The sequence below is a fragment of the Panthera uncia genome, chromosome A2, assembly GCF_023721935.1.
Source record: "Panthera uncia isolate 11264 chromosome A2, Puncia_PCG_1.0, whole genome shotgun sequence".
Lineage (NCBI taxonomy): Eukaryota > Metazoa > Chordata > Mammalia > Carnivora > Felidae > Panthera > Panthera uncia.
The window spans coordinates 84,117,829-84,143,049 of NC_064816.1; the positions used below are offsets into that span (position 1 = coordinate 84,117,829).

At 37.6% G+C, this 25,221-nt stretch overlaps 1 protein-coding gene across 1 annotated transcript in view; it reads right to left on the reverse strand.

The window, feature by feature from the left end:
- The window catches only part of SEMA3E (semaphorin 3E), a 239,427-nt gene extending 214,558 nt beyond the window's left edge, over positions 1-24,869 (reverse strand). Inside the window, exon 1 of the mRNA XM_049641367.1 lies at positions 24,049-24,869. Within this exon, the coding sequence (XP_049497324.1) occupies positions 24,049-24,163 (115 nt within the window). The 5' untranslated portion in view covers positions 24,164-24,869. The remainder of the gene's footprint in view (positions 1-24,048) is intronic.
- Positions 24,870-25,221: the final 352 nt, after the last annotated feature.

Here is a 25,221-nt window from a genome sequence, read left to right on the forward strand (position 1 = left end):
GTCGTCCCTGTGCATTTCTGTGGCAGCCCGGCCTCTGCTCTGCTTCAGTCAATCCTAGAGGACTTCAGTCCCACTTTTGCATCATCAATTGTCTCTTCTCGCCAGATCATTCCATCACCAGGCAATCATAGTGTGGATCATCCACTGATAACCATCATTCTCCTTGACCTCGGCCTCCATCCAGCGGTCCACATAATTTCTCTGCATTGCCGCAGTTGCCTCTCCTGCAACCTTCCCCATGGAAGTGGTTACTATACTGTTCCAGTTGTTCAGGACAAACCCCTTGGAATCATCCTTGGCTTCTCTGTACCCTTATAACCTGATACCATCTATCAGCAAATTATATAGCTCTATCTTTAATATTCATAATATCTTTCCTTTCTGCCTCCATCAATACCACGCTCACCCATGTTACCAAATTCTCTTACCTGAACTATCAAAATAGCCTCTGAATTGGTTTTTCTGTTTCAAACCTAAAATCTATCATTGCTTAACCAGCAGTTGGTGTGACCTCTTCAACGTGAAAGTCAGACCAAACCACTTTTAATTCAAAACTCCCCAATGATTTCCCATTCATACAGCCTAAATCCACTCTTTAGTATGGCAGACAAGGCCAACAGATCAGTTGTCCACGGTACCTCACTGATTTCATCTCTCACGATTTCTCTTGCTCCCTTCACTGTTAGAATGGACAGATGATGCTTCAGCTTCAATGCTTCTGTATTTGTCAATATCTCTGTCCATAATGTTTCCTCCCAGGTTCCCATATTCCTTTAGGTCTCTAATATCACCTGATCAGAGACATTCTCTCTGGCCACCCTCTGTAAAAAGGAACCCTTAATACATTCTATCCTTAACCTGTTTCATCTGCTTTATTTAGTTATATTCAGATTATTACTCACTGCTAATGGATACACACACACACACACACACACACACACACGCATTTTCCCCAGAGCTAAAGCACAGTGATGACACAATTCCTTTCTTCATGTGTTTTCTCATGTTTTCAGTAAATACTTATAATTTCAAGGTCTTACTATGACAGGCACTGTGATCTAAAGTTTAAATATAATATTCAAATGAATGCAGAAAGTAATCCTCAGCAGGAGATGGGTATATTTTACAAACTGAGAAGTGAATCTTAGCCAGCAAAATACCCAAGGTCACGCAGCCCAAATATGACTGTGTTTTCAACTGATGAGAAAAATAAGCGACCAAAGTAACTGCCCAGTCCCCAGTGCCTTCCTAATGCTGAGAGTATATTTTGATAATTGTATGTGTGCAGTGTAAGCCTACCTTGCCTAATTTTACCTCTGGACTCAGAGTGTTCCACTGTCACTAGGGATGAGGAAAAACACATAAATGTCTATTTCTGGGAAGAACAAGCCCTTTGGAAGCCATGTTATTAGAGTTTATATAGTAAAGCTTCAACAAGATAGGTCCAACTTACAACATAAGTATTATAAAAGTTAATATTTCATGTAGAAAAATACAATGAAGATTAATCTATGTACCATTGGGAAAGACAGTTTGATATCCTAAGCGGAAAGAGTCTTTCAAAACTATACCCAGAACTCAGCCTGTTCTATCAGAAAGAACAGACAGACACTGGTTTGAATCCAGTTTTGTCACTTAACAGCTACATGGATTTACGTGGACAAGGCATTTAAATAATTGAGCCTCTTTTAGCTTATGCATGAAATACGAATAATATAAAAATAATTGAAAGATGGTGCATCTACATCATCAAGCACATAGTAGATACTTAAAAACAGTAACTTGGGGCACCTGGGTGGCTCAGGCGGTTGAACGCCCAACTTTGACTCGGGTCATGATCTCAAGGCTCGTGAGTTTGCGCCCCGCGTCGGGCTCTGTGCTAACAGCTCAGATCCTGGAGCCTGTTTCAGATTCTGTGTCTCCCTCTCTCTCTGACCCTCCCCCGTTCATGCTCTGTCTCTCTCTGTCTCAAAAATAAACGTTAAAAAAAAAATAAAAAAACAGTAACTTTTATTCACATTGGAAGAAGCACCCTAACATCATAACTATCCTACAACCTGAAAGTAAAGGAAACTGACTTTTAGTGTCTCAATAAATCCATTTAACCTATCCTGCCCCTCTCACCATCCTCCCATCAATAAGTAAATAACAAACAGAATTAAATCTAAGAGACACAGAAATAAAAAACATGGGAAGGAATTATCAATTCTCCTTTGTGAATCAGGCTGTATGACTGTTTAAAGTAAGCCTCACAATATCATGCTGTTTTTAACAGAGAGCTGTAAACCACAAAACAATATGAAATGACTACTGTTTTCAGAAAATACTCTGTCTTTACTCTTTTTATCTAAAATTGAACTAACAAGGAGATCTATTTATCATTTACATAGAAAAACAGGCTTACTCTGAGCACAAGAAGTCAGGCCTAAGAATATCTCATGTTAATATGATTAACAAAGCTGTTGAATTAAGATTATTGGGTTTTTTTTTCTGCATTTGATATTCTTTTGTATTTTACAATCCACATTTTCATTTCTGTCATAATTTAAAAAATTTTTAAATACGAAGATGGTAAACTAATGTGAAAAATTAAGGATAAACTCAAGAATGGTATTCTCAAGGGTGGTACAAACAAAATTTAAAAGGCAGTTCTTTCCAAACAACATTTTTTTCACATATCTCTTAGTTCCCACTATAACTACACATTTCATCTTAATTTCTTACTCCTTCCCACTAGAGAATAAGCAATGTAATTTTCTTCATAATCATCTACTGAAAAAAGTACACCCAAAATGACTTCTAAAGATGAAATATCTTTTAAAGCATTTAACATAAAAAATAAAATTCACATATAAAAGCAGACAGAGAAGAATTCCAGAAATCTTGTTGAATCTCTCAGTGAAGAACCAAATATGTGGGGTAGGAGAATGGAGAGGAGGATTACTTTCTTCACCTTTGCGTCTTTCTTGTTATTACTAAGAGTTGCTCTGTTGGCACGGATAATCCCAAATGATTATTCAAAAGCTGTACCTGTCGCAAGTCACTGCATTCTATACTTTGCCTTGTAAAGATGGGAGGCTAAAGAGGGTCAGATACAATGACACAGGTAAGCCAAGCTCCTCACATTGCGCCAAAGTGCTAAAAATTTGGGAGATAAACAGCCACCAGATCTTACTTCCAATTCAGCACTGTGGACAGCCAGCCAGAAGCAGTTTTCCCGTTCAAATACAACAGCTGCTGTGTTTCTTCCTTGTAAGGAAAGAATTTCACCACATTTAGTGTCGAGAAAGTTGGCCTGGCACAATCAGTTACGCGGAGTGACACCTGAAGGTAATTTATGTGCGTGTGGAGAAAATAGTTTGCTTAGTCATGTCTAGGAGCAAAAATGTTTTCTTCACAAATAAATGTGTTGCCAATTGTCAGTCAAGAAAGGGCAGGCTGTTCCACAATAAAAAAACAAACAAACAAAAAAAAAAACCAACCAACCAAACAAACAAACAAAAAACCAATGCTGGAAATCTCAAACTCAGTTTACACATCCAAGGCAAGTTTTCAAGTGGGACCCGGCTTAGCAAATAAGTCTGAGACCCAGGTAACAGAGGCCCCATCTTGGCAAGTGCATTTGCGACTGCTGAGGCAAGCAAAGGAAATGTGATAAATCACACTCTTGGTCTCACAGATTGCAGTTTCTGCACAGCACTGGCAATTGTCAATTCTGACCTCATTTAATTGGCCAGAGCGAGTCACAAAGCCATGCTAATTTCCAAGGGGAGGGAGGGATGGATGTGCAATTCTATCTTGTACCTGATGAAGAATTAAAAGATTAATAAACAGTTCAAATAGGACTTCACAACAATTTAAAGGCTCAAATAGCTTCCTGCCTATTGTTCTTCAAGAATAGAACTAATTGAATATATGTAGGCATATATGTATTGAACTGATCAGTGAACAGAACAAAGCACTATGTTCCCTGCAGAAGAGAAAAGCGAATAAGATACAGATCCTGCTGTGACGTATTTAGACACTACCATCACTGCCACTTTCACCCTAGCTAATAATAGCAGCGAATTTTAATTGAGCACTTTCTCTGTGCCCAGCACTGTTGGAAGAGTTTCTGTGGCACCTGTCTACTTTTTATCTACTGAAATTACCATCACTGTTATCCTTAGTTTGAGATTTGATTCCTCTAAACTGTTCTAAAATGTTTGTACACTTTATGTTCTACATAGCATTCAATTCGCATGAGGTTGTTTTTATACACCCTACTTAACAGATAGTGTGGCACTGAGGGACCTGGAGACAGAATAAAATAAGGATGATAAGAAAAATGTAGCAAAAATTTAAGAGCTTGGATTATGGCCCAGAGGTTAAAAAAAAAAAAAAAAAAAAGGGCTCAGATGGGTTGTACCACAGTGTAGGCAACCATGGATGAATGGAGGGGCTTCTAGAAGCTGGCAGGGTGAGAGTATTTGTATCTTTAAGAAAAGGCAATTTATAGGTTAAAACTACATAACAGTTCTAAGGTCATAAGAAGACTAACACTAATAATACCATACTTTATACATCTCCATCATTGTTTTTACCACTAGAAGAGAGAGGTTTACACACATACACCCACACCTTCCCACAAGAAGGCAGATTATAGTAACTATAAAGCAATTTTACTGTTTTAAGTGAACCATACAACACTAGAGAGAATGGTCTTAAATGGAAGATGCATGGGTGAGCTACCTTAGATATAATAAAGAATTTGTTTTCAGTAAGCTTTCTGAGCACTAAGCTTTGCTAAATACTAAGAGCTGTTGTGCAATCTCTCTCCTGAAAGCTTTGTTTATTAAATGGAATTTTTTCATCAGGAAAGGTTTTAAACGATCCTGCCTAGCTAGAGTAAAATGGCTTAGGTTGATTAAGAAAGGAAAAGAAAAACACATCTTAAGTAAGTACTTGTGTTGTGGCAGGTTCCATCTATGCCCTTGAAGAGATTAGACCATGAGTGAATGAGATAACCTATCAAGGTCCCTTCCAAATCTGTTTTTGTGATTTCAATAATGACATTCAGTTGGGTGTAAATAGCTGCTGTGAATTACATGTGAGTCTATTGTCTTAATCTTTTGACAAGTGTAGTATACAGACTGCAAATAAAGAAAATAGTATTTTGAACAATGGCATCATGATAAGCAAAAGAGAAATGTCTGGATTATTAGAAAGCATGATCTAGGTAGTTAGGGAAATTATCAGTCATGTTATGACGACTTTTACAAAAAAACAGATCTTTTCTTTTGAATTTTTCTACTTTTTTGGTCCAAGTACATTCTAGAGCAAACAGAATTTCATTGTCTCTCTCATTTTGGAGATAACTAGTTCTGAGATGGGACATTTTGCAGCATAGGAAAAGGGATTACATTTGAATGTTTACTTTTACAAAAATCACAATTTGCCATACTTTAGTAACTTTTAATAAAAAGAACATACCTAGCAAACTGGCCCCGATATACTTATTCAATGTCATTTCCTGCTCTTTTGTTGAAAGTTTGGCTTTCTCCTAAATTTCACTACAACCTCCATCAGTCTTGCCTTTTTGCATCAGCCTGCAATGCCCGTGTTTTTGTTCTCCCTTTAATGAACTCCTACCCATCCTTCAAGTCCCACATAAGATCCCACATCTGCCAGGAAACATTCTTCAAATATTCCAATTCATACTCTTTCTTCATTTAACAATTAAGTGGGTTAAAATTCTAAAATATATGTTAAGAATTATTATTTTATTTTGTTAATTTTAGTTAGTTAACATATAGCATAATATTGGTTTCAGGAGTAGGATTTAGTAATTCATCACTTACATATAAGGAATTCTTACTTTAAATAGCATAGACAAAGTCTAAAAAAATCTTAGCGTCATTTTTAGTAGTTTTGTGGGCAACTAATTCCTTTCCAGCATTAACTTTTATTTTTAATGTTTTATGTTCCTATACAATCCTCATTTTGCAGTAGTATTTTTATATAATCCTCCTTTGAGAATGACCAATTTCCATTTTCACATACGAGGGCTAATAAATGCCTTACAAAGGTTAAGTAAAAAGGAATGAAAGTAACCCCACCAAATATTTTTCCATAATTGTGTCACAGAGTATAAAGAAATTCCACTTCCTTTACTAGAATTTATAATTTGGATACATTGGTAACTAAGTGATTTTATGAAGGAGGAAATTGTAAATCACTGTTTGATGGGCTTTTTAAAAGGCTGTTTCATATACTAGATGTTACCAAAGATGCTGATCTGGAATTTATACAAAGCGGGGTAGTGCTTAAAAAGTATTCTTTCACAACACCGAAGAAATAATATCAACCTAAAAATGATGTAGTTTATGGGTAACATATTTACGAATAATTTTGGAATTATCTGTGAACAGGCTATTTATGGCTCTCCTAAGTTAAAGAAAGATTCTTTTGTGCCACTGAAATGTAGCTTTTCCCATGTGTTTCTTGTACAGAATGAACACCCAGAAAAGACCAGTTGGCCATAGCACAACGCATTCATCCATATATTTACTGATTTCCTACTCTTTGCTAGGTATGAAGATATATAGTTGTGATATAGTATTCAGTAAAATACGATCTCTATTCCCAACCAGTTTATCCTATTGAGCTTAATATACAAATAGACAATGTAAATCACTTATGAACTATGTATGGAGTGCTCCGGAGGCTAATGGAAGACTGGCAAAGGCATATCATGCCTAAATCGAGTCCTAAAAATGAGCAGTCGTTAAGAGTAAGCAGACAAGGAAGGGACGTTGGAGACAAAGGAGAAAGCCATTCGAGGAAGCAGAAGCAATGTACAAAGACTTGGAGGCAAGAAAAGGCTTGACAGGTGTCCAGAATGACATGGAGTTCAGAATCACTGGAGATCGAAACTCAAAAAAGATCTATCACAAGAAAGAAAAGTAAACAGGGCTCAATCACGAAAAGCCTAGTGTACCACGTCAAGAAGGGTGCATTCTCTCTTAAAAGCCATGTATATTCTTCCATTAAAGATTTATTTGGGGGAATGAATGAGTAAGATCTGCATTTTTAATGATCACTCTGCTTATAGTATGACAAGTAGATTGGATTGACAGTAACATATTAGGAGGCTATTGTAATAAAGCAGATGGACCATAAATACATTAGTGGGACCAGAAAGATATAAATTGATATAAGAAACAATGAATATGTAGTGTTCTTTGGACTTGGTGACCACCTGACTCAATACTATTCTCAGACTCATTCTTCCTCTACATTCAAAATTCCAAAAATGTGTGAGTAGCTCATAAACTAGTAATATAGGAAAAGGACATGCGATGAAGTCAATCCTATAACAAGAACAGAACAGACACCACAAATAAGTTTGATTAAAAAAAAATAGATTTTTAAAAATTTCATTTTAATGACACATACTTTTTACCATATAAAATCTCCAGTGAAATAATTTTTCTAGAGCTTACTATTGACTTACAAGGAGTTAATGAAAAAATTATTCTGAAAAATCATATGCCTCTTTTTTTTTTAATTGCAGTACTTTCTACAAATACCCAGAGAGACTGGCAAATCTACAAAATGACAGCAAATTAAAGTTACAAAATTAAGCAATCACAGCTATGGTGGTATTTTAATTCTGCCATTCTGCCGTGGTGACCATTCCAGATTCTTTTTAAATAAAAATTGTTAAGACATTTAAAAAGTCTCCTATTTTAGCTGTGAAGAAAGGTTGTACTTTATTTCTCCATATTAAAGAATTTCAAGTTAACCTTTCCCTTACTATAGTTATATAAATTATCTTAACAATGTTTATGAAGAAAACCAGCAATAACATCTATTAGTCGACATCTTCCCTGAAAGCCAAAAGCATATTAGTTTATACATGCTATAATTTAAAAATTGTCTTAAATGTGGGGTACCTGGATGGCTCAGTCGGCTGAGCTTCTGACTTCGGCTCAGGTCATGATCTCACAGTTCATGGGTTCGGGCCCCACGTCGGGCTCTGTGCTGACAGCTCAGAGCCTGGACCCTGCTTCGGATTCTGTGTCTCCTTTCTCTCCCCGTCCCCTGCTCACACTCTGTCTCTGTCCCTCAAAAGTGAATGAACGTTAAAAAAAATTGTCTTAAATGTGTGTTAAACTTCTTCCAAACACTGACATTGTAGAGAAATCCACGCAATGTGTATTTTAAATTTTTAAAAAGACTTTAAAAGAAATTTCTATACTGAATATAAGCGTTATCATTTCTAACTAGCTAAATTTCCTACAGATAATAAATGTGGAAACTGAGGTTAAGAAAAATTAAACACAAGTGAAAACGGTCTTTGAATGTGGGCACGTCTCACTCCAGAGCTCATGTCCTTCTCCAGGACACCGCATGCTGTTATTGTGCTTATGATTCACATTCGACATTAGAGAGAGTGGGAGAGAGTTTTCCTTAACGTCGACAAACCACGCATGCGAAATAAAGGAAAGCATTGGCTTAGAGCCTATGTGATAAACCTGACAGCAATCTCACCGTAAACCCACAGGTTGGCCTATGTGCCAAATGAGCTACTGTCACTCAGGTGGCTTTAATAAATAAAAGTCGCCAGTTAGCATAATCACTATTCTGTGAACAAGGGAGGCGTCTCTTGAGTATTGATTGTGGTGCTCCATTTTGAGGGGGACATTAACAAAGAGGAGGATGATCAGAACCCTCACAGTACAGTCAGGATAACCATGGCATGAGAAATGTTCACCCCACACCACAAAAGTGTATGATAACTCTCTTTAAACATTTGGAGGTCTGCCATGACCTATAATCTTATGGCAGGAGAGGAAAGAACTACAACAAAAAGTGAAAAATACAGGGGTTCCTGGGTGGCTCAGTTGGTTACACGTCTGACTCCTGATTTCGGCCCAGGTCATGATCTCATAGTTGTGAGCTGCAGCCCTGCATCAGGCTCCTGGTGACACCTGCTTGGGATTCTCTCTCTCCGCCCCTCCCCAGCTCATGCACTCTCTAACTTAAAAAAAAAAAAGTGGAAAATGCAGTAATATAGATTTGGATTGGGTATGCAAATGCTTTCTCCTCATTAGAATATTCAAAAGTGGAATGGACTTGTGCCTGGCTGGCTCAGTTGGATCTCGTGAGTTTGAGCCCCATGTTGGATGTAGAGATTACTTAAAATAAAAATAAAAATAAAAATAAAAATAAAAATAAAAATAAAAATAAAAAATGGAATGGACTTCCTTACCAGGTAGCAAATTCCCTTTCCATGAAAATGTACAAATTCAAAATAACAAACTCATCTGACTACCTGTCTGGATGTCACGGCAGAGAAAATACTCTGATGTGGGTAAAATTCCACAAGCATTTTTAAACTCCAGTCTTCTTCTAATCATTTATTTTTATTTTGGTTGGAATAGGTATATGAAATTCTATGCATGTCACATGGGTCTTAACTGCATAAGTGTAATTATTGGTTTTTCATACTCCACCAGTAAATTCTTCCTCCTCTCCTCCCTTTCTCCTCATCTTCTCTCCATTTTCTCTCTCCTCTCTCTTGCTCCACTCTTGCTTTCCAGGGCTCTCTACTGTTCTTTCCCTCTCCCTCTCTCCCTCTACTTTCCATCAAACACAGCATTGACTATGCATCGGGCACTATTCTAAGTGAATTCCAATGGTCCTTCATTTAATCCTTAGTGCAATCAGTGACATAGGTGCTATTTATTTTCCATCGATTTGAGTCAGAGAAGGGCTATGTGTCCGGTATCACATTAATAAATTTGTTTCTGTTACGTTTGTTTTCCAAACGGTGTTTGAGAGTGGAAAAAATAACAGTGTGCATTTCAACCAATCTGTCTGGAGCAGCCGGGTCTCAGAGTCACAGCCAGATGAAGGCAACATTTTGGAAAAACATCGTTTACCTATTTGTTTTTAATTGCCGCAGCAGGAAAGATTATAAAATTAAATGAAATAATAAAGTTAGGAATGGACCCACCCCAAATTATTTAGATGCCAAAGTAAGCCAATCCCAGCTGTTATTCCTTACCCTGGCTGCCATCCTCAGCAAGAGCAGTATGGGGGAGTGTGGGCAACCGGCTGCAGCAGCAGCTGGGTCTATTTGTTAGGAGGAAAAAAATAGTCAGTGAAGACAAAGGGAAATTTCAGGGGCTAGCAGTGTGAATGGAAACTTGGAGCCTGGCTGGGGGAACCTTAGAAGTGAAACGCCATGCTGGAGGCAACAACATTGCAATATTCCACAAGCATTTACAGGCACAGCACTGCCTCCAGCAAGCGCCTTGGCTGGCAAGAGTTTTATTCCACAACAGCAAAACTTCCCAATGATACATTGTGGGTAAATGTCCTCCCATTACAGCATTTTGGACACTGGAAAACAAAGCAACATCAAGATCTGTTCCAACGAGGCAGTGGGTATTTATGAGCAGACTAATAGGACAAATGGCATTCTAATCTAAACAAAATCTATTCCTAATTATTATATGTTCATTTATATAGGCATGCAAATGCCTAGTGAGCATAAGTATATATTCCAAAACGCAACTGCCTACAACAAAATCCTAGTATTCTATTTATTTGACCTCCCTTGAGACCAATATGCTAAAAGGCATCTAATGTGTTTCTGAGTGATTACTGCCTTATTTGTGTGTAGACTTTCTCATTGTTATTAATTTCCTAATCTTTCATTTCTATTCTTGTCTAATTTTATTGATTTTAAGCCTTAGAGACTTCTTTTTTTTTTTTTCCCCCTCCAGATATGAAAATTTTTTTCTACAATCTTAAAATACATCAGACTTCAGTTTGGGCATACATATTTTGGAGCAAGTAAAAAACATTTGGCAAAAAAATCTGTCAAAAGCAGTGCCCAGTACATAACTTTTATCTTCTGAGAAATATAATGACAAAGATATAATTATATTCTTTTAATTATAAGCATAATTAACTGTAATATTTTTCTTCTTGCTACGGTTATCTAAATATTACAAGGGAATTCTGCTTTGGGAAATTACTAGAAAATCAAAGCATATTAATGTGTTGAAGTTTAAACATTAACTTCTCATAATTGTAACAATGTAGTAACAAAATTGATTTTTTGGGTGGCTTGTAATACCATTCCAGTATTTTATAGTCCTAGCTTCTTTCTTCTTTCTTCATTCTAGACAGATTAAAAAGAACTATTAACTTGTCTCTTATGAACAAGAAGATGCAATTATATGGATAATTGAGTACACCAACTAAAATGATAACATTTGACTTTGGAAAAAAGGTTTTTTTCTGTTTAATTTAAATTTTAAACATGGGTGGGATGGCTATTCTAAGAATACACCATATGGTTAACTCAAGTTTAAGCAGACCCTTAAATTGTCAGCAAGCTCAATATTCTAGTACTCATTCCAAGCAATTGTAAAGTTATCTGTCACATAATCACTCATCTGACCGGAAATATGTGTAGCATTTATGCATCATGATAATGTTGAACTTGAAGTTTCTTTTTCCCTTCCTTTTTTTTTTTGTTTCTGTTTTTGCTTTTGCTTTTGATAAGGAAAAATAGCTATATCAGTTTCATCAATAATGACAGAGCTATTTCAAAAGGAATCACTTTTATTTTCTGTACTTTACACATTTTACTTTAAAAGTATATTATTTTTACCTTGCCCAACGTGATCAAAATGATCCTATTTTCTATATATTCATTTGACAACTTGACTTTGGTTTCTAAAAATAAGATAATCAGGTGCTTCCTGTTTCCATATTTATTTACTCCTTATAGTAGAAAGGGACAGTGACAAAATGTGTGCTTTCTCCTGAATTAACTTCACTTTTAACCTTTCTGTTTATGTCCATTAATTTCTGCTTTCACGTTAGATGTATTATATTGGAGTAATTAGTATGGTGTTAAAAAAAACAACTCAAGTATACAATGATTTCAAAACATATTGTCAATTTTTGTAAGATAAAATCTTAAGGCAAATTTTTCATTGGTTCTTTCTCAATTAACTTGGGCTGGGAAATAAATTGAAAATAACTTGCATAAGCTAATTTAATTATAAAACTTGTACAGAGTGCTTATTCTTCTCACTACATTATTGCCTATAGCCATGCTTTTAGAGCAATAAATGCACGAAACAAAAGCAACATAGTCAAATTATTCATAAATCAACCTTTCCACAGAGATGAACTGATAAAAACAAAAAACTATTCTTTTGTTCATTTAGAATATTCTTTGGAAACAAAGGTGTTGAATAAGTTACTACCCTTTTATAGCCTTGCCTTTTTCTGCTTTGTGGCTGATTTCATGCCTTAGTTCTTTGTCTCTCTTCATAGTTCATCACTCTAGAAATGAATCCGCTGCTACACTGGACACTGGAGATCATGACTGAAGCAAACGGGAAGATGCTTGAAATGTGACATCGATCATGTAATGGCCCAGATGAATTCAAACCACCTTCTGCCAAAGCCTTAAACTGTACCTTCCAATAATATACAGATATTTCCTGAATAATTTAAAAGCAGTTCTGGATTTCTCTTCAAAGCTTTCGTAACAGAAGACCTGAAGCCAAAGTGGGACCTAACATTTTGGAGCAGGGACAGAAGAGAATTATTCTCATCGTTTTTCCTGACTTCTCGAATGCTCCTCCTGCGAGGCCTATCATCTCATTTTGTGCCATCTATATTAGGAACCTATTTAGATGTGGCATCCAGCTGAAGAATTCAGATTGGTAACATTAAAGTGAATAAATCTAACACTTACATTCATACATTAAATGCAACAGACGTAATAAATTTATCAAGTACATAAACCACATTAGCTTCTAAGGATTCAAACAATAAAATAAACCTGCCTTCAAAAATTTCAAAATTTACCTGTGAATTTGTATTAATCATATTACTCAAACAAGAAAAGTGAGAATGACTTAAAGTCATATTGAAATGGGAGCGATTTGACTGACCATGAACACAGAGCATTTGTCATACCATTGTGTGTAGGAAAGCTATGAACACAGTGGGATTCAGTTACTTAGATATCCAAGGGCAACCGTGTTTGTAGGAGGACACAGGGCATTACATGCAGTAGGATGGCAGTCGGAGGGAGGCAGGAATGGTGGCAGGATGGGATGAGACCTGGATGATTTGCTCCATGCTTCTTGCCTAGACTTCTCATCCCCAAGACTGTGCTCTGGTTCTTCTTTCCAACTCCATGCTTCCACAAGCTCTTTGTGTTAACTTCAAGTATAGAAAAAAATCCTGCTTTATCACAACTTGTCTCTTCTTACAACTAGACCTTACGGCTTCACAGGAATACTGTTGGGTAGAGGTGCTGTGTGTGTGTGTGTGTGTGTGTGTGTGTGTGTGTGTTTAATAAACTTCTTACTTTAGAATAGTTTTAGATTTACAGGAAAGTTGTAAAGATAGTGAAGGGAGTCCTCATAAAGCTACACCCAATTTCCCTATTATTAACACCTTACATTAGTATGGTACTTGGTCACAGTTAATAAGCCAATACGGATCCATTATTAACTAAAATAAGTTTTACTTTTAATGTTTCCAGGATCCCATCCAGGAAATGCATCACACTTACAAAACTGTGTTTTTTTAATTATTCTTTTTATTTTTAATTATTTTAATGTTTTTTTTTGAGAGAGAGAGACAGACAGACAGACAGATAGAGCACAAGCCAGGGAGGGGCAGAGAGAGAAGGAGACGCACAATCCAAAGCAGACTTCAGGCTGTGAGCTGTCAGCACAGAGCCCGACACAGGGCTCGAACTCCTGGGATTATGACCTGAGCCAAAGTCGGACACTTAACTGAGCCACCCAGGTGCCCTGTGTGTTTTTCATTCTTAAATCCCTAGCATGATGATCAGTCTCTAAAGATGGAAGCAGCTCACCAACTAGTCATGGAATAAGTGAATGACTGAATAAACAAATATTTCTTAAGAAGATACAGAAGCTTCTGAGTCCCTGAAGGAAAAGATCAGGATGTATAACAAAAAAATAAAAAAAAAAAAAAAAAAAAGAAGTGGACCTAATTTCATTAGTCCGAGAAAATACTTCACTGAGAGACGAAGGAGTTCTGGAATCTTATAAACTGCTTTTCCATAATCCACCAATATTCGAGGTTTTCTCATCTGAACTCAGTGATAGCATGACGTGTCCTAATTTACACCATCAATAATCATTAGAAACAGATTTCATTTACATGTTAAATTATTACCTATATGTCATCTAGTAAAAAAAAAAAATAATAGGTAGAAAATGGTATAGTATATAGTAGACACTCAGGAATTTAAGTATATTTATTAGGATCAAAGGTGTGGTTTGGAAATTTGAATAAACGACACCCTGAACGTAGGCAATGGACCTAAAGGGGAAAAAAGGAAAAAGGTAACATAAGAGTGAGGCTCCCTGTAGCATCATCCCAAACACTTAGCCCAGCGTTTCTCATGCTCCAGTGTGCATGAAGTCACCTGCAGGACTTAAAACACAGCTTCCTAAGCGCCAGAATCACTGATGAAGAAGCTCCCAGGAGAGCTGGTGCTGCCAGTCTCTGACACTTTTCATAGCACCCCAGTGTCTATCTCCTCCGGATCCTAGCTTGGAAGAGGAACAGAAGAAAATCCCAAGCAGCTTCATCTCCTCTGCAATGAAATTCAACTAAGCCTTCTGTCACGCAAATTTTTTAGCAGTAGCTCTATCTCTTCAAAAAAATTAAAGAAGCCTTTATGATTTTGTCATTTTGACCGTAACATGGAAGCCAACGACAGTAATAAAAAGCTTTGTTTTGTTTTTATCCCCTAGATGGTCAACCCCCAGCCTATAATCACTGGCTTTAGGAATGATCTGGTAAGTCATTTTATTCTATTCACAAGAGTCCTACCAAAAATGTTTTTAAAAATTAAAAAAAATTAAATGTTCCTTGCCCTCAAAAATCATAAAATGTTTAAAGACAATTCAATAGAGAATATTTTAAGGCACAACAACAAAATGTACGTTTCCATGATACATGTACGTATTCTACAATAATTGTATGAGATAGATAGTGTTCATCAGTCCCTTTATACTTGTGAGGAAGCTAAGCCTTCGAAGTTCAATGATTTAGCAAGAATAACACAGCGTCAAATAGGATATACGTACTAAAGATTCAGACTCAGGATTTTAAAATTGTGAGTCCCTACTTATTCTTTCCACCAGAACATAATGTTTCCTAATAGGAATTTTTAAAGTATTTTGGAGAAGTTCTACACACTGGGAGGTCTAGTAAGGGAAGGAAAAGAGTCCTAGAGTTTTAGAATTGGAAAGGATCTCAGGAATCACATGATGCATAATAAACTTTTGGAGTCGGGCTTAGGAAAAAAGCCATCAGGAGGCATGAATAGCTATGTGCAATGCTGTCAGCACATTTCCTCTTTGATTTTAGTTCTATAGCGCATCTTGAGCTTTGAATTTAAAGCCCTCTTCATTTCCCATCATTTCCGGGAAGGGAATTGGTCAGAGGGGAAAAGGTCAGTGTCCCTAGCTGCCCTCTACTTTCTGCCTCTTTTATTCCCATTTGCTTTGCTGCTTTGCTGCTTTGCTTCTGGTTCTGGAATTAGTTTGGCTACCTAAACCCACCACTGAGACTTATTCTTAGGGACGCTGCTCCCCTTGCTCTATCTTGTGAATAAAACCCTCTTTTTATTCTGGTTCCAATGAATTAAAACTTAAAACTCAGAGAAAATGAACTGAAATGGCCTAGAAATAGATGGGCTTACATGAAGAATATCCTAACTTACACTTAACCCAAGCCTAGCCAAGGTGTAGAGGCGGGGCATGGTCCCTCCTTCCAGGTACCCTAATTCCTTCCTGCTCCAGTCCCCACAGCCTTTACATACCTGGCAGCATGAGCTGTCCATTAGAAACACAGGTGAGACTCGGGGAGCCTGGGTGGTTCTGTCGGCTAAGCGTCCGACTTCGGCTCAGGTCATGATATCAAGGTCTGTGAGTTCAAGCCCCACATCCGGCTCTGTGCCGACAGCTCAGAGCCTGGAGACTGCTTCAGATTCTGTGACTTCCTCTCTCTCTGCCCCTCCCCCACTCACACTCTGTCTCTGTCTCTCTAAAAAATAAATAAAAAACGTTAAGAAGAAAAAAAAAAAAAAAAGAAACACAGGCGAGACAAAGAGGGTGAGTCGTCCAGGTGGCTAGTTAGCTGTTTATTTTCATATTTCATTATTTCCTAAGTCATGAATTTCACCAACTTTTGAATGCCTAATGAGTATAATTAACTTTGTTATTTAATTCAAAGGTCCTGTCTCCTGTTGATTAGAGAATAAAAATGAAACAAATATTGAAGATTAACTGAGGACCAATAAATATACACCATTCACCAGAAATAAGTTTTCATTCTACTTTTGGGCTAAGATGAGGGTGAAATAAAAATATCTACCTGGAACAAAAGCAGAGGAGGAGGAAAAAAGGGAGAGAGGGGTGGTGATAGCAACACAGGGGGTAATCAAAGAATGAAGTGGTAAGAGAAAAAAAGGGAGGTGTCTGGTGATCACCCAGGGAAGACAAATGCAGCAAAAAGTAAAGAAGACGTGAGAGAAGTGGGAGGAAGAAGAGGATGAGGAAGAAGAGGAGGAAAAGGAGAAGGAGAAGCAGAAGCAGAAACAGAAGCAGGAGCTGCTGCTTGGTTATAAATGAGCAAATATGGCTAACATGTCTGGAGGCCCTGGTTGCTTCACTACAATGCAGCCCTGAGAGGCCTGGGGGTGACTGGGGAGAGAAAGCCCTAGCCTTGCTCCTAATGCATGCCTCACCGAGGGAGCCATAAACAGTTCTTCAGGATTCCTTTGTTTCCTTGGCGTTCCTCATGCCAACCTCCATCAGACTCTCCTTTACAAAACACGACTCTAAATCGTTTTGTTTCATTTATATACCCACTCAATGCTCACTATTGAACACCTACTAAGAGGTCAGGAGCGGTGCCCCAGCCCAGTTATCTTACCTGTTTGTCCAAGGGAAGATAGAATGGAAAGCTTTCTTTCACTTTCAAAGCAAACAATGCATGCTAGGCTGTTAGCTGCTTATAAGACCCTGTTTTGTTTAACTTTTGACGGTGTGGTTCAGTCCTGGTAATATTAATTCTACGTGCTTTACAAAGCTGGGTCTACAATAACCTTTGTTAGTAACTTTTGTTTATGCTGTGGCTTTGGTCTGCTATCTCCAAGGTACCAATCAGAAAAGTTGCAACTTTCCTTTTCCTTGAAGTTCCAACTTCCCAATTAAGGATAAGTTAATTCTTTATACTATCATAAAATAAATCATCTACAGTGACTTACAAACACGAGAGACCCCAAAATCCGTTGTTCCTTCTAGTCATCTACTCCTATAAGAGCTGGATTTCATGAAATAAAATCTTGGCTTGCAAGTAAAAAACTCTAGTGATTAAGGATCCTCCCTTATTTTAAGTTATAAGTTAATAATTAACTCATGATTGCTTTTAGAATTAAAAAAAAAAAAAAAAAGGAACCAGGGGAGGCTAATTCTCACTGAACCTCTGATTCATTGAATAACCTCTGAAAAGCTTCCTACAGTCAAGTATTTGCTGCGCTAATTTGCATGATCTCATGTAATTCTTTCAGGATATTGCAAGTTACACATTACCCCATTTTACAGATGAGGAAATTCATAGTCAGAAAAGAAAGTAACTTGGGATCATACAGCCAGAAGCAAGATTCATATTAGGTATGCCTCCTTCAAAGTCTACAGAGATTTTAGGCCACTGAAGATAGAATGTGAGACAGTTTTGCAATACCTGGGCCTAAACCACTCTTCTGTGTGTACTGTGCCAAGGCCATCAGCTGAGTCCTCAAACAGAGAGCAACAATGGCTGAGAGTTTACTTACCAGGAACAGAAGCAGAAATACATTTCTAAGCCCCAGATATCAAGCAAATCATGGATTTCTCCTTTTCATTTCCACACTAGCTGTGGAGGCAAGATTACCAGGGCAATGGGGCCATTTGGTGGGCATGCCATGAACCAGGCATTAGAACTAAAGAAGGCTGAAAATTTCTTGAGTAATCAGTTGCCTTGGCCAACCCCAGGGCCATATGAAGTCAAGTTATTAATTCCTCAGACTTTCTGTTCTTGAAATCAGCACATTCTTTGAGAGAAAGTGTTCTCTCAATATCAGAGACGAAAACACTTTGTTCAAATGTGGTATTCACATATCTTTTCATTCATAGTCTAGAAAATCCAACCTATAAAATACCCAGTCTTGTCACTGTCATCCATATCATGAGTACAAAGAATAATGCTTGCTTAAGTCCAAGAAATAACTCATGACATTGATAGTTTCTCTTATGCTTCAAATGTTATTTAAAACCATGCTGTGAAAAAATCATTATTAAAATAACCATAATCCTTTGTATAATTTATATAATATTCTTAAGTGTCAGATGTTGGGCTAAAGACTATTACCAACATTTAGCCCTGCGTATTGAAACTAAGAAAATAATCTAAATCTTCACTGTGCACTTTTTGGAAAGTGTTTTAATGGTATAATTTTACTTTTGTTTTGTTTTAAATTCTCCGAGACTGAACTTAGAAGACCACTTTAACACTGCAGTGGCTATGTATAAAGGGGCATGCATGCATGCAAAGTGCCATTTCTGGATTCCTGCAGACTAAATTCCTCTACTAAGCCACAGAAGAGTTTTACACACAAAGATAAAGGAGTAAATCTTTGCGCGCTCTCCCACTAAGAACTCCCAATGATGATTCCAGTAGATATCTTTGATGAAATAAAACTGACTCTGCAGATTGCTAACAATAATAATTTTCACCAGCAATGACCAACTTGATGTTTGGCTCTTTATTATGTTGTCATAATAGAACTGAGGCCATCAAGTTGATCTCATCCCAGAGAGACCCTCTCTATGAAATAGTCTGAGGCTTCAGGACAACTCTGACATAGACAGCAAAGTGACAATATGGCAACAGATTTTTGAAAGAATATTCCATTGGGACCACATGCCCACTGCATATATTTAAGAGCCAAGAACAAGTATCAGTTCTATATTACATATAGGACACTCTCTTTATAAAGACTTGAGAAACGATTTTACTCAACTATGTTATTTTTCAGTCCAAAATTGGCCCAGTTCATTTACAAATTCCATTTACTGCTCATGCTAACTCTGACCTCCCTTCGCCCTATCTCTATATTAAAGCACAACGACTTTACCAATGTAACACCCAATATCCAGGTAAGAAGTAAATAATTTTCATATTCATTCAGGGACTTCGATATATCCATATGCATTTCTGTGATACGTGAGCAGTATCTGTCTATAACAAATATCAAAACTACAAAGGATAGCACCATCTAAAATCCTTACACAGACTTCACCCACAGAAAATATATTCTGGGTAAACCAAACTCAACAAAACATACTGTAATTCCTTTCATCTTACCTAGTACTTTTAATTTCACATAAACTATTTCTTAATAAATCTACCACTTAATTCTCACCGACTCTCCCTGCGGGAGAACTGGCACGAGGTTTGTATTTACTCCTGGGTCCTATTTAGCAACTTTCTTCATGAATCATGCCTTATGACCACTTTTTATTTATTAACCACACAGGGATATGTGACTAATGTCACTATTGATAATACTTTGTTACTGGCTGAAAAACCAAAGCTATGAGCTGGGTCAGGAAAAACTGGCTCAGCCACTGCCTCTTTTTTGTATTTGCTCTGGATATGAAATGAATACAGCCTCCAGGATGATCATTTAAAACATTTCATTTTTGTTATGCTCTTCTACAATTCTATCTCAATTTTCTTTCACATAAGTTAGAAAAAGAATCAGAAAGGTGGGGTGTGAGGTGAATATGCGTAATGAATAGATATACTACATACACGCCAATAGCAAAACTATTGGCCATGAATCTTGTAAAAATGCACAGATGCGACCATCTTCTAAATTATTATAACTAGAGATCAAAGGTATGGAAGACAGGATTTGGAGTGAATGCAACCTATCATGATAAACCATATATTTTATGCTAATTAAGACCAACTTCTTTCTTCTGTGTTAACATCATCCTAGCATTTATTGATATCCAAACTCATGCCATTCCCAAAGATTTTTCTCCTTAGGACATGTTTCCATCTAACCTTCTTCATTTATATCAGTCTTCACAAAACATTGATAAAATAATTTTTAGGTTAGAAAGTACTTTCACAGTTTCGTCATTCCATTTGATTCTCTCAAAAACCCAGTAAGATATACAGCGAAAGCACCATTACCATCCCTATTTTCAAATTAAGGAGACTGAGGCACAGACAGTTACCATTAGTATAAGTGGAAGGAGAGACCTCTGACTCTACATCTGAAGCTATGACAACTCTGTATTTAATTGGTTATAATATCGAAATACAGATAGACTAACACTCTTTATCCCACTTTTTTATATGGATAGATATATGTTCAATGCTCAAATCTACATTTATAACATCAACATCTGCTAGGAACAATCTTCGGCCATATTTATGCCTTCACTTCTGTATCTCCTCACCAAACATCCTCTGATTACACGGCCATTCTCCTTGGCTTCTGTGACTGTGTCACTCTTTACTGGGTCTTTGAATACCTACCCCATCTGCCAAGCTCCCTTGACTGAATTTCTGGGGTTTTCCATGTATGTTGGGATTTCTTCTTTGACATGGGGCTTTGCTCATTTGTTTTTTCTTCTTTGAGCTCCATGAGCAAGAAGGTTATTTTTGCCTTCTCTGTAACCTCATTAATGCAGGATGGTGAGAGATAAGGAAAGAACAGACATCGACAGAGGGCAGAGGCTGCATCTAGCAGGACTCTTCTCCCTTTATTCTCTTTCCTTCACTTCTGTCATGAGAATCAGAGCTATCTTTCAAGGAAATCCTTGGGTAGAATATTATAAACTTGCAATAATCACACCAATATTATCCTCTTTAGAGTACTGGCTATAAAGTTGGCCATAATTTTTAACTATTCATAAACACTTAAACACTTGCCTGGTACCGTTAATCTCAACTCAAATCTTGACTGAAAAGTCTTACAAAGCAGAACAGCAACTTGCTATAATTTTATTTGTTAACACAATTTATCTTACACCTGTAGAACACATTAAAGATACAGGCATTGCCTCAACAAGAGTAAATGTGTCATCACTTTATCCACTAAGCTTGCTTCTCAGTTAGGGAGAAATTCAATATTTTCCCACTGCAGGTGGAGTGCAGTGGGAAATCAGCAAGAAGATGCTCTATATCTGATACCAATTTTCTACCTTGTCTCACTCCCTCTCTGCCTTTTCCCCCTTTAAGCTCTAATGATCTCTCCTCCTGTTAAACACTGTTTAAGGACATGCCACATCCAAAGATAGAGAAGGATGGAGGATAGAGGAAAAGGAAAAGTCATTGGCATTTTATGTAATTCAGCTCAAACTTTTTATATGACGCTGCAACTTCTACCTCTTTTTGGGGAAGAGACATTAGACTTGTGGTCTTAGGTGCCATCTTGATAACGAAGGAGGTAAGAAAAATATTTGTCTTTCTCCCATAGAACATAAACCATCGCTATGAAATGAATCCCTGGAATAATCCAGTAAGCCACGTCTAGAGAGCCCTCGAGATTTATCTGATGGGGGTCAGGCGTCAGTTCAGAGGTGTTACAGTATTTGTATACAGCACTGTTTATATTTTGAAGGACCATGTACTCACTTGCAGTATCAATCAATTGATCCATTAGTAAAATTGTACCATTTCTCGTATCATTTAAGGTAGCAAAAGATTATCCTCTGAAATACCCCACCCTTAGTTTTTGGATACCTCTAAGACGTCCACTGAATTTCAGAGTGTAAAGAGTAAACGGGCTGTTCAGAGTGTGAAGAGTAGATGGGGCTAAATAGTCCTGCTCCAGCAGTCCTTCCCTTGCACTGAGTCACCTGCAGTGCCTACATTTGCTGCTTCTGGTTGCATCTCCGTGGTGACCTCTCAGCTGATTTTGCTGGCTAACATGCACAAGTGAGAACAGTCTATTTTCAGGTGACTGTATACCGTCTTTGTAGAAAAGCACAACATTGTGCATTTCAGCTAGTGCCATCACATCAAAAGGTTAAGAAAAACCAAAGGGAAATTTTGTGGTACTTTTCAGTCTAGAGTCCACATAGATAGAAGTTCTACTCCCACATCATCTAACACAACCCAAAAAATCAATTCCGGATTCCTCTGATTAAGAGAGGTAGTGGGGGGAAAAAAAAAAGATGTAGTCAAGGTGAGTCTGAAAACAATAATATGCATAGCATTTAGTTGCATTAGAGAGTTTGGGCATGCTTTGACCAGATTACAAACTCTCTAATGAAATATTAATATGATATATCTTCAAAAATATACTGATAGTGAACTACTGAAAACAAGTACCTAATAATGAGGTATAAAAGGTTGATACCAGGTGTAGTTAGAAGAGTGGCTCACCAAAACTGGCAGCTTATCCACTTGGCTACACAAGAAAAACAACCCATTTATTACACTCTTCTCCTGACATCCTTCTTTGTTCACAATTCATCACATCAAATTTTTTACATTTTGATACATTCGATCAAGCTTCTTAGAAATATGCATTTTGATACACACCATGATACATCTTCCCAATTCAAATAATTTGTGCTAATGTTAGGTGCTGTATTTTAAATCCTTCACAGATACACTGTCCATGTGTCTCTTAAACTCATGTTATCTACTGGGGAGTGCAGTAGGAAAACTATTTAAACGAAGAAAGTATTCGTAGCTTGTTAACTAGTCTAAAAATGAGAAATTTCTATGGTCCAAATCAGCGGATGACTGTCCAATAAAAATAAACAAACAAAAAAAAGGTCAATCATGGCATCTAAATTTGAGGCTTCCCTTTGTGTTTCTCCCTCTGGTAAAGATTATACCGATACTTTAAAAATACAGGTTTCTGTAACCAGGACAATTTAAAATCTTACACAATGGATAAGTGGTTCTTATGTAATTGTTGTTACTACAACTGTTATCTGTCTTAGTGACTAATGACAGATAATAAATACTTCGTTCCAGAAAATTTATCCCAAATTACATTTGGGTCAGCAGTCACTTTCTCAATGTGTGGGTTTTGTTTGTTTGTTTGTTTGTTTACAGAAGAATCACCAAATCTATTCATGATTGGCTTTTACTGGTCCTGATGCAAAAGCTATCTTTTGATCATTTATTTATGACCAAATCCTGCTTTACAAGACATAGCTCAGAATAAAATATTTAAGCACTTTCTCCTAGATCTTCAGTTAAGCAATATGAATTTACACAAAAAGAATCAATGCTAGTGAATAGTATCCTGATACTTGAATCGATATAAATCAGTTTACAAGGATTGCTAATAAACGCTGAACATTTTTTTTTGCCAGACATAAAAGAAATTCTAATAATCAGTTCAACTAAAAAGCTAATTCATATCAGTCGTTAGTCATTTTAATTACACGGTGATGACTTTGTCATCATGGGCAAGAAATCATTTTGCTTCTCAGGAATTTCATTTTCCCCTCCTCCTCTCATCCCCATTGTGGACAACACCAAACCTATACTGCACCTCTCTCTGAAGCCCTTCTCCAACATCCGTGTTTCCCATCATGCATAAATTGGTATTCAAATACCTACTGCTAACTTGGATTCAGCCCCTCCAGGCTATTTACAACCTGCTTCCTGTCCTCTTCTGTTGTGTCTGCTAGTGAGTGAACTTCTCATTAATAAAACCTAATATTTACAAGACAAAAATAACATCTCCAAGTTGGCATGCAATTTTGCACTATTCTCAGATGCGGTGAGTATGACATGCTAATCAGAGGCACTTAGAGTCTTAGGTCAGTTTGGCAATAATGTTTTTCAGCTGCATTTTAAGGGTCTGTGAAGACCAAAGATCTAGGTTAAAGGACTTGAATTTTTTTCTCTCTCTTTTTAACAAAAGGATCTAAAAAGGTGACCTACCTTTATGTGACAGACGTAGGCGGGGGTGAGGGGTATCTGCCGTGTGCCCTCCCGTCCAAAGCTCCAGTAAGTAACCCCACAGGAGCCAGGTGACCAGGTTCGCGGCCGATGCCATGCTGCCTGCTCACTTGGCAAGCCCTCCGATCCGCACTTTGAAGGCGGGTCTGAGTTTTACTTAGGACTCCCCTCGGGGGGCAGCGCGTGAGAGGCTTTGTCACAAATCGAACGCGTTGTCATCAGAAAGCACGGTCCCAACGTGCCATTTGCCAGGCTGTATTTGGCTATGTAAGACCTTTCTTCCCCGAGGACAGTTGTTTATAAGCCGGGAGCAGGAGGACATTCCAAGGAGTGAGTCTTTCGAGCCATGTCCTGTCCAGAGCTCTCTTCAGTAACTGTGCGGGTAGACTCCGGAGGAAACTGTAGGGTTTTTTTTTTTTTTTTTAGTCACTTCTGCAAGCGGTTCATTGAGGAAAAAAAAAAAAAAGCCCTGAGCACACGCACTACCTTCCCCCCGTGGAGCTCTTCTCTTCTGGCTCCTTGAAGCCTCTCCGAAGTCAGCCTCTTGCACTGACTTGCCAAACAGCTAGTTTTAATTCACCTTTCACCTTGCTAATTAAAAACAAGAAGTGCCATTCCCTCCAGGAGTTGCAGGATCCACCCAGCAGGGATGCGTTCTGTCAGCGAGCTGTGTTTACAGGGAAAGTTCAGGCAGGGTTGAGCTGTTTCTAGGAAGTGTTTCTGGTCCACGTGCCCCGCTCCCACCCGCCCTCCCAGTATTACTGGCCCCACGTCACTCAGCGCAGGAGACAAGTCCGCGCTTTGATGGGGAGCGGGGATCAGGAGGGAGAACGGGATATAATAGGCTGATTATTGAAGTACATACAACAGAAGAGGATGGAGCCTCAGGAAGGGCTTTTAAATGCTCGCTCACCAAGATTAACCCTTGAACACACGCAGATTCAGTTTAAATAATGGATGTGTCACCATCCAGCACCCACATTGATTTTTCTTCAGTTTCTGCTGAAATTGTATTTTTTTCACATTTACGGCTTTTTTTAATTGATTACATCTTAGTAATGTATTTTCAACTCTTGTATGTTTCTTGTATGTTTCAAGAGCCTGAAAAACATGTCATCTGTGATTGTTTCATCTGTTAATGTGTTACTACTAACA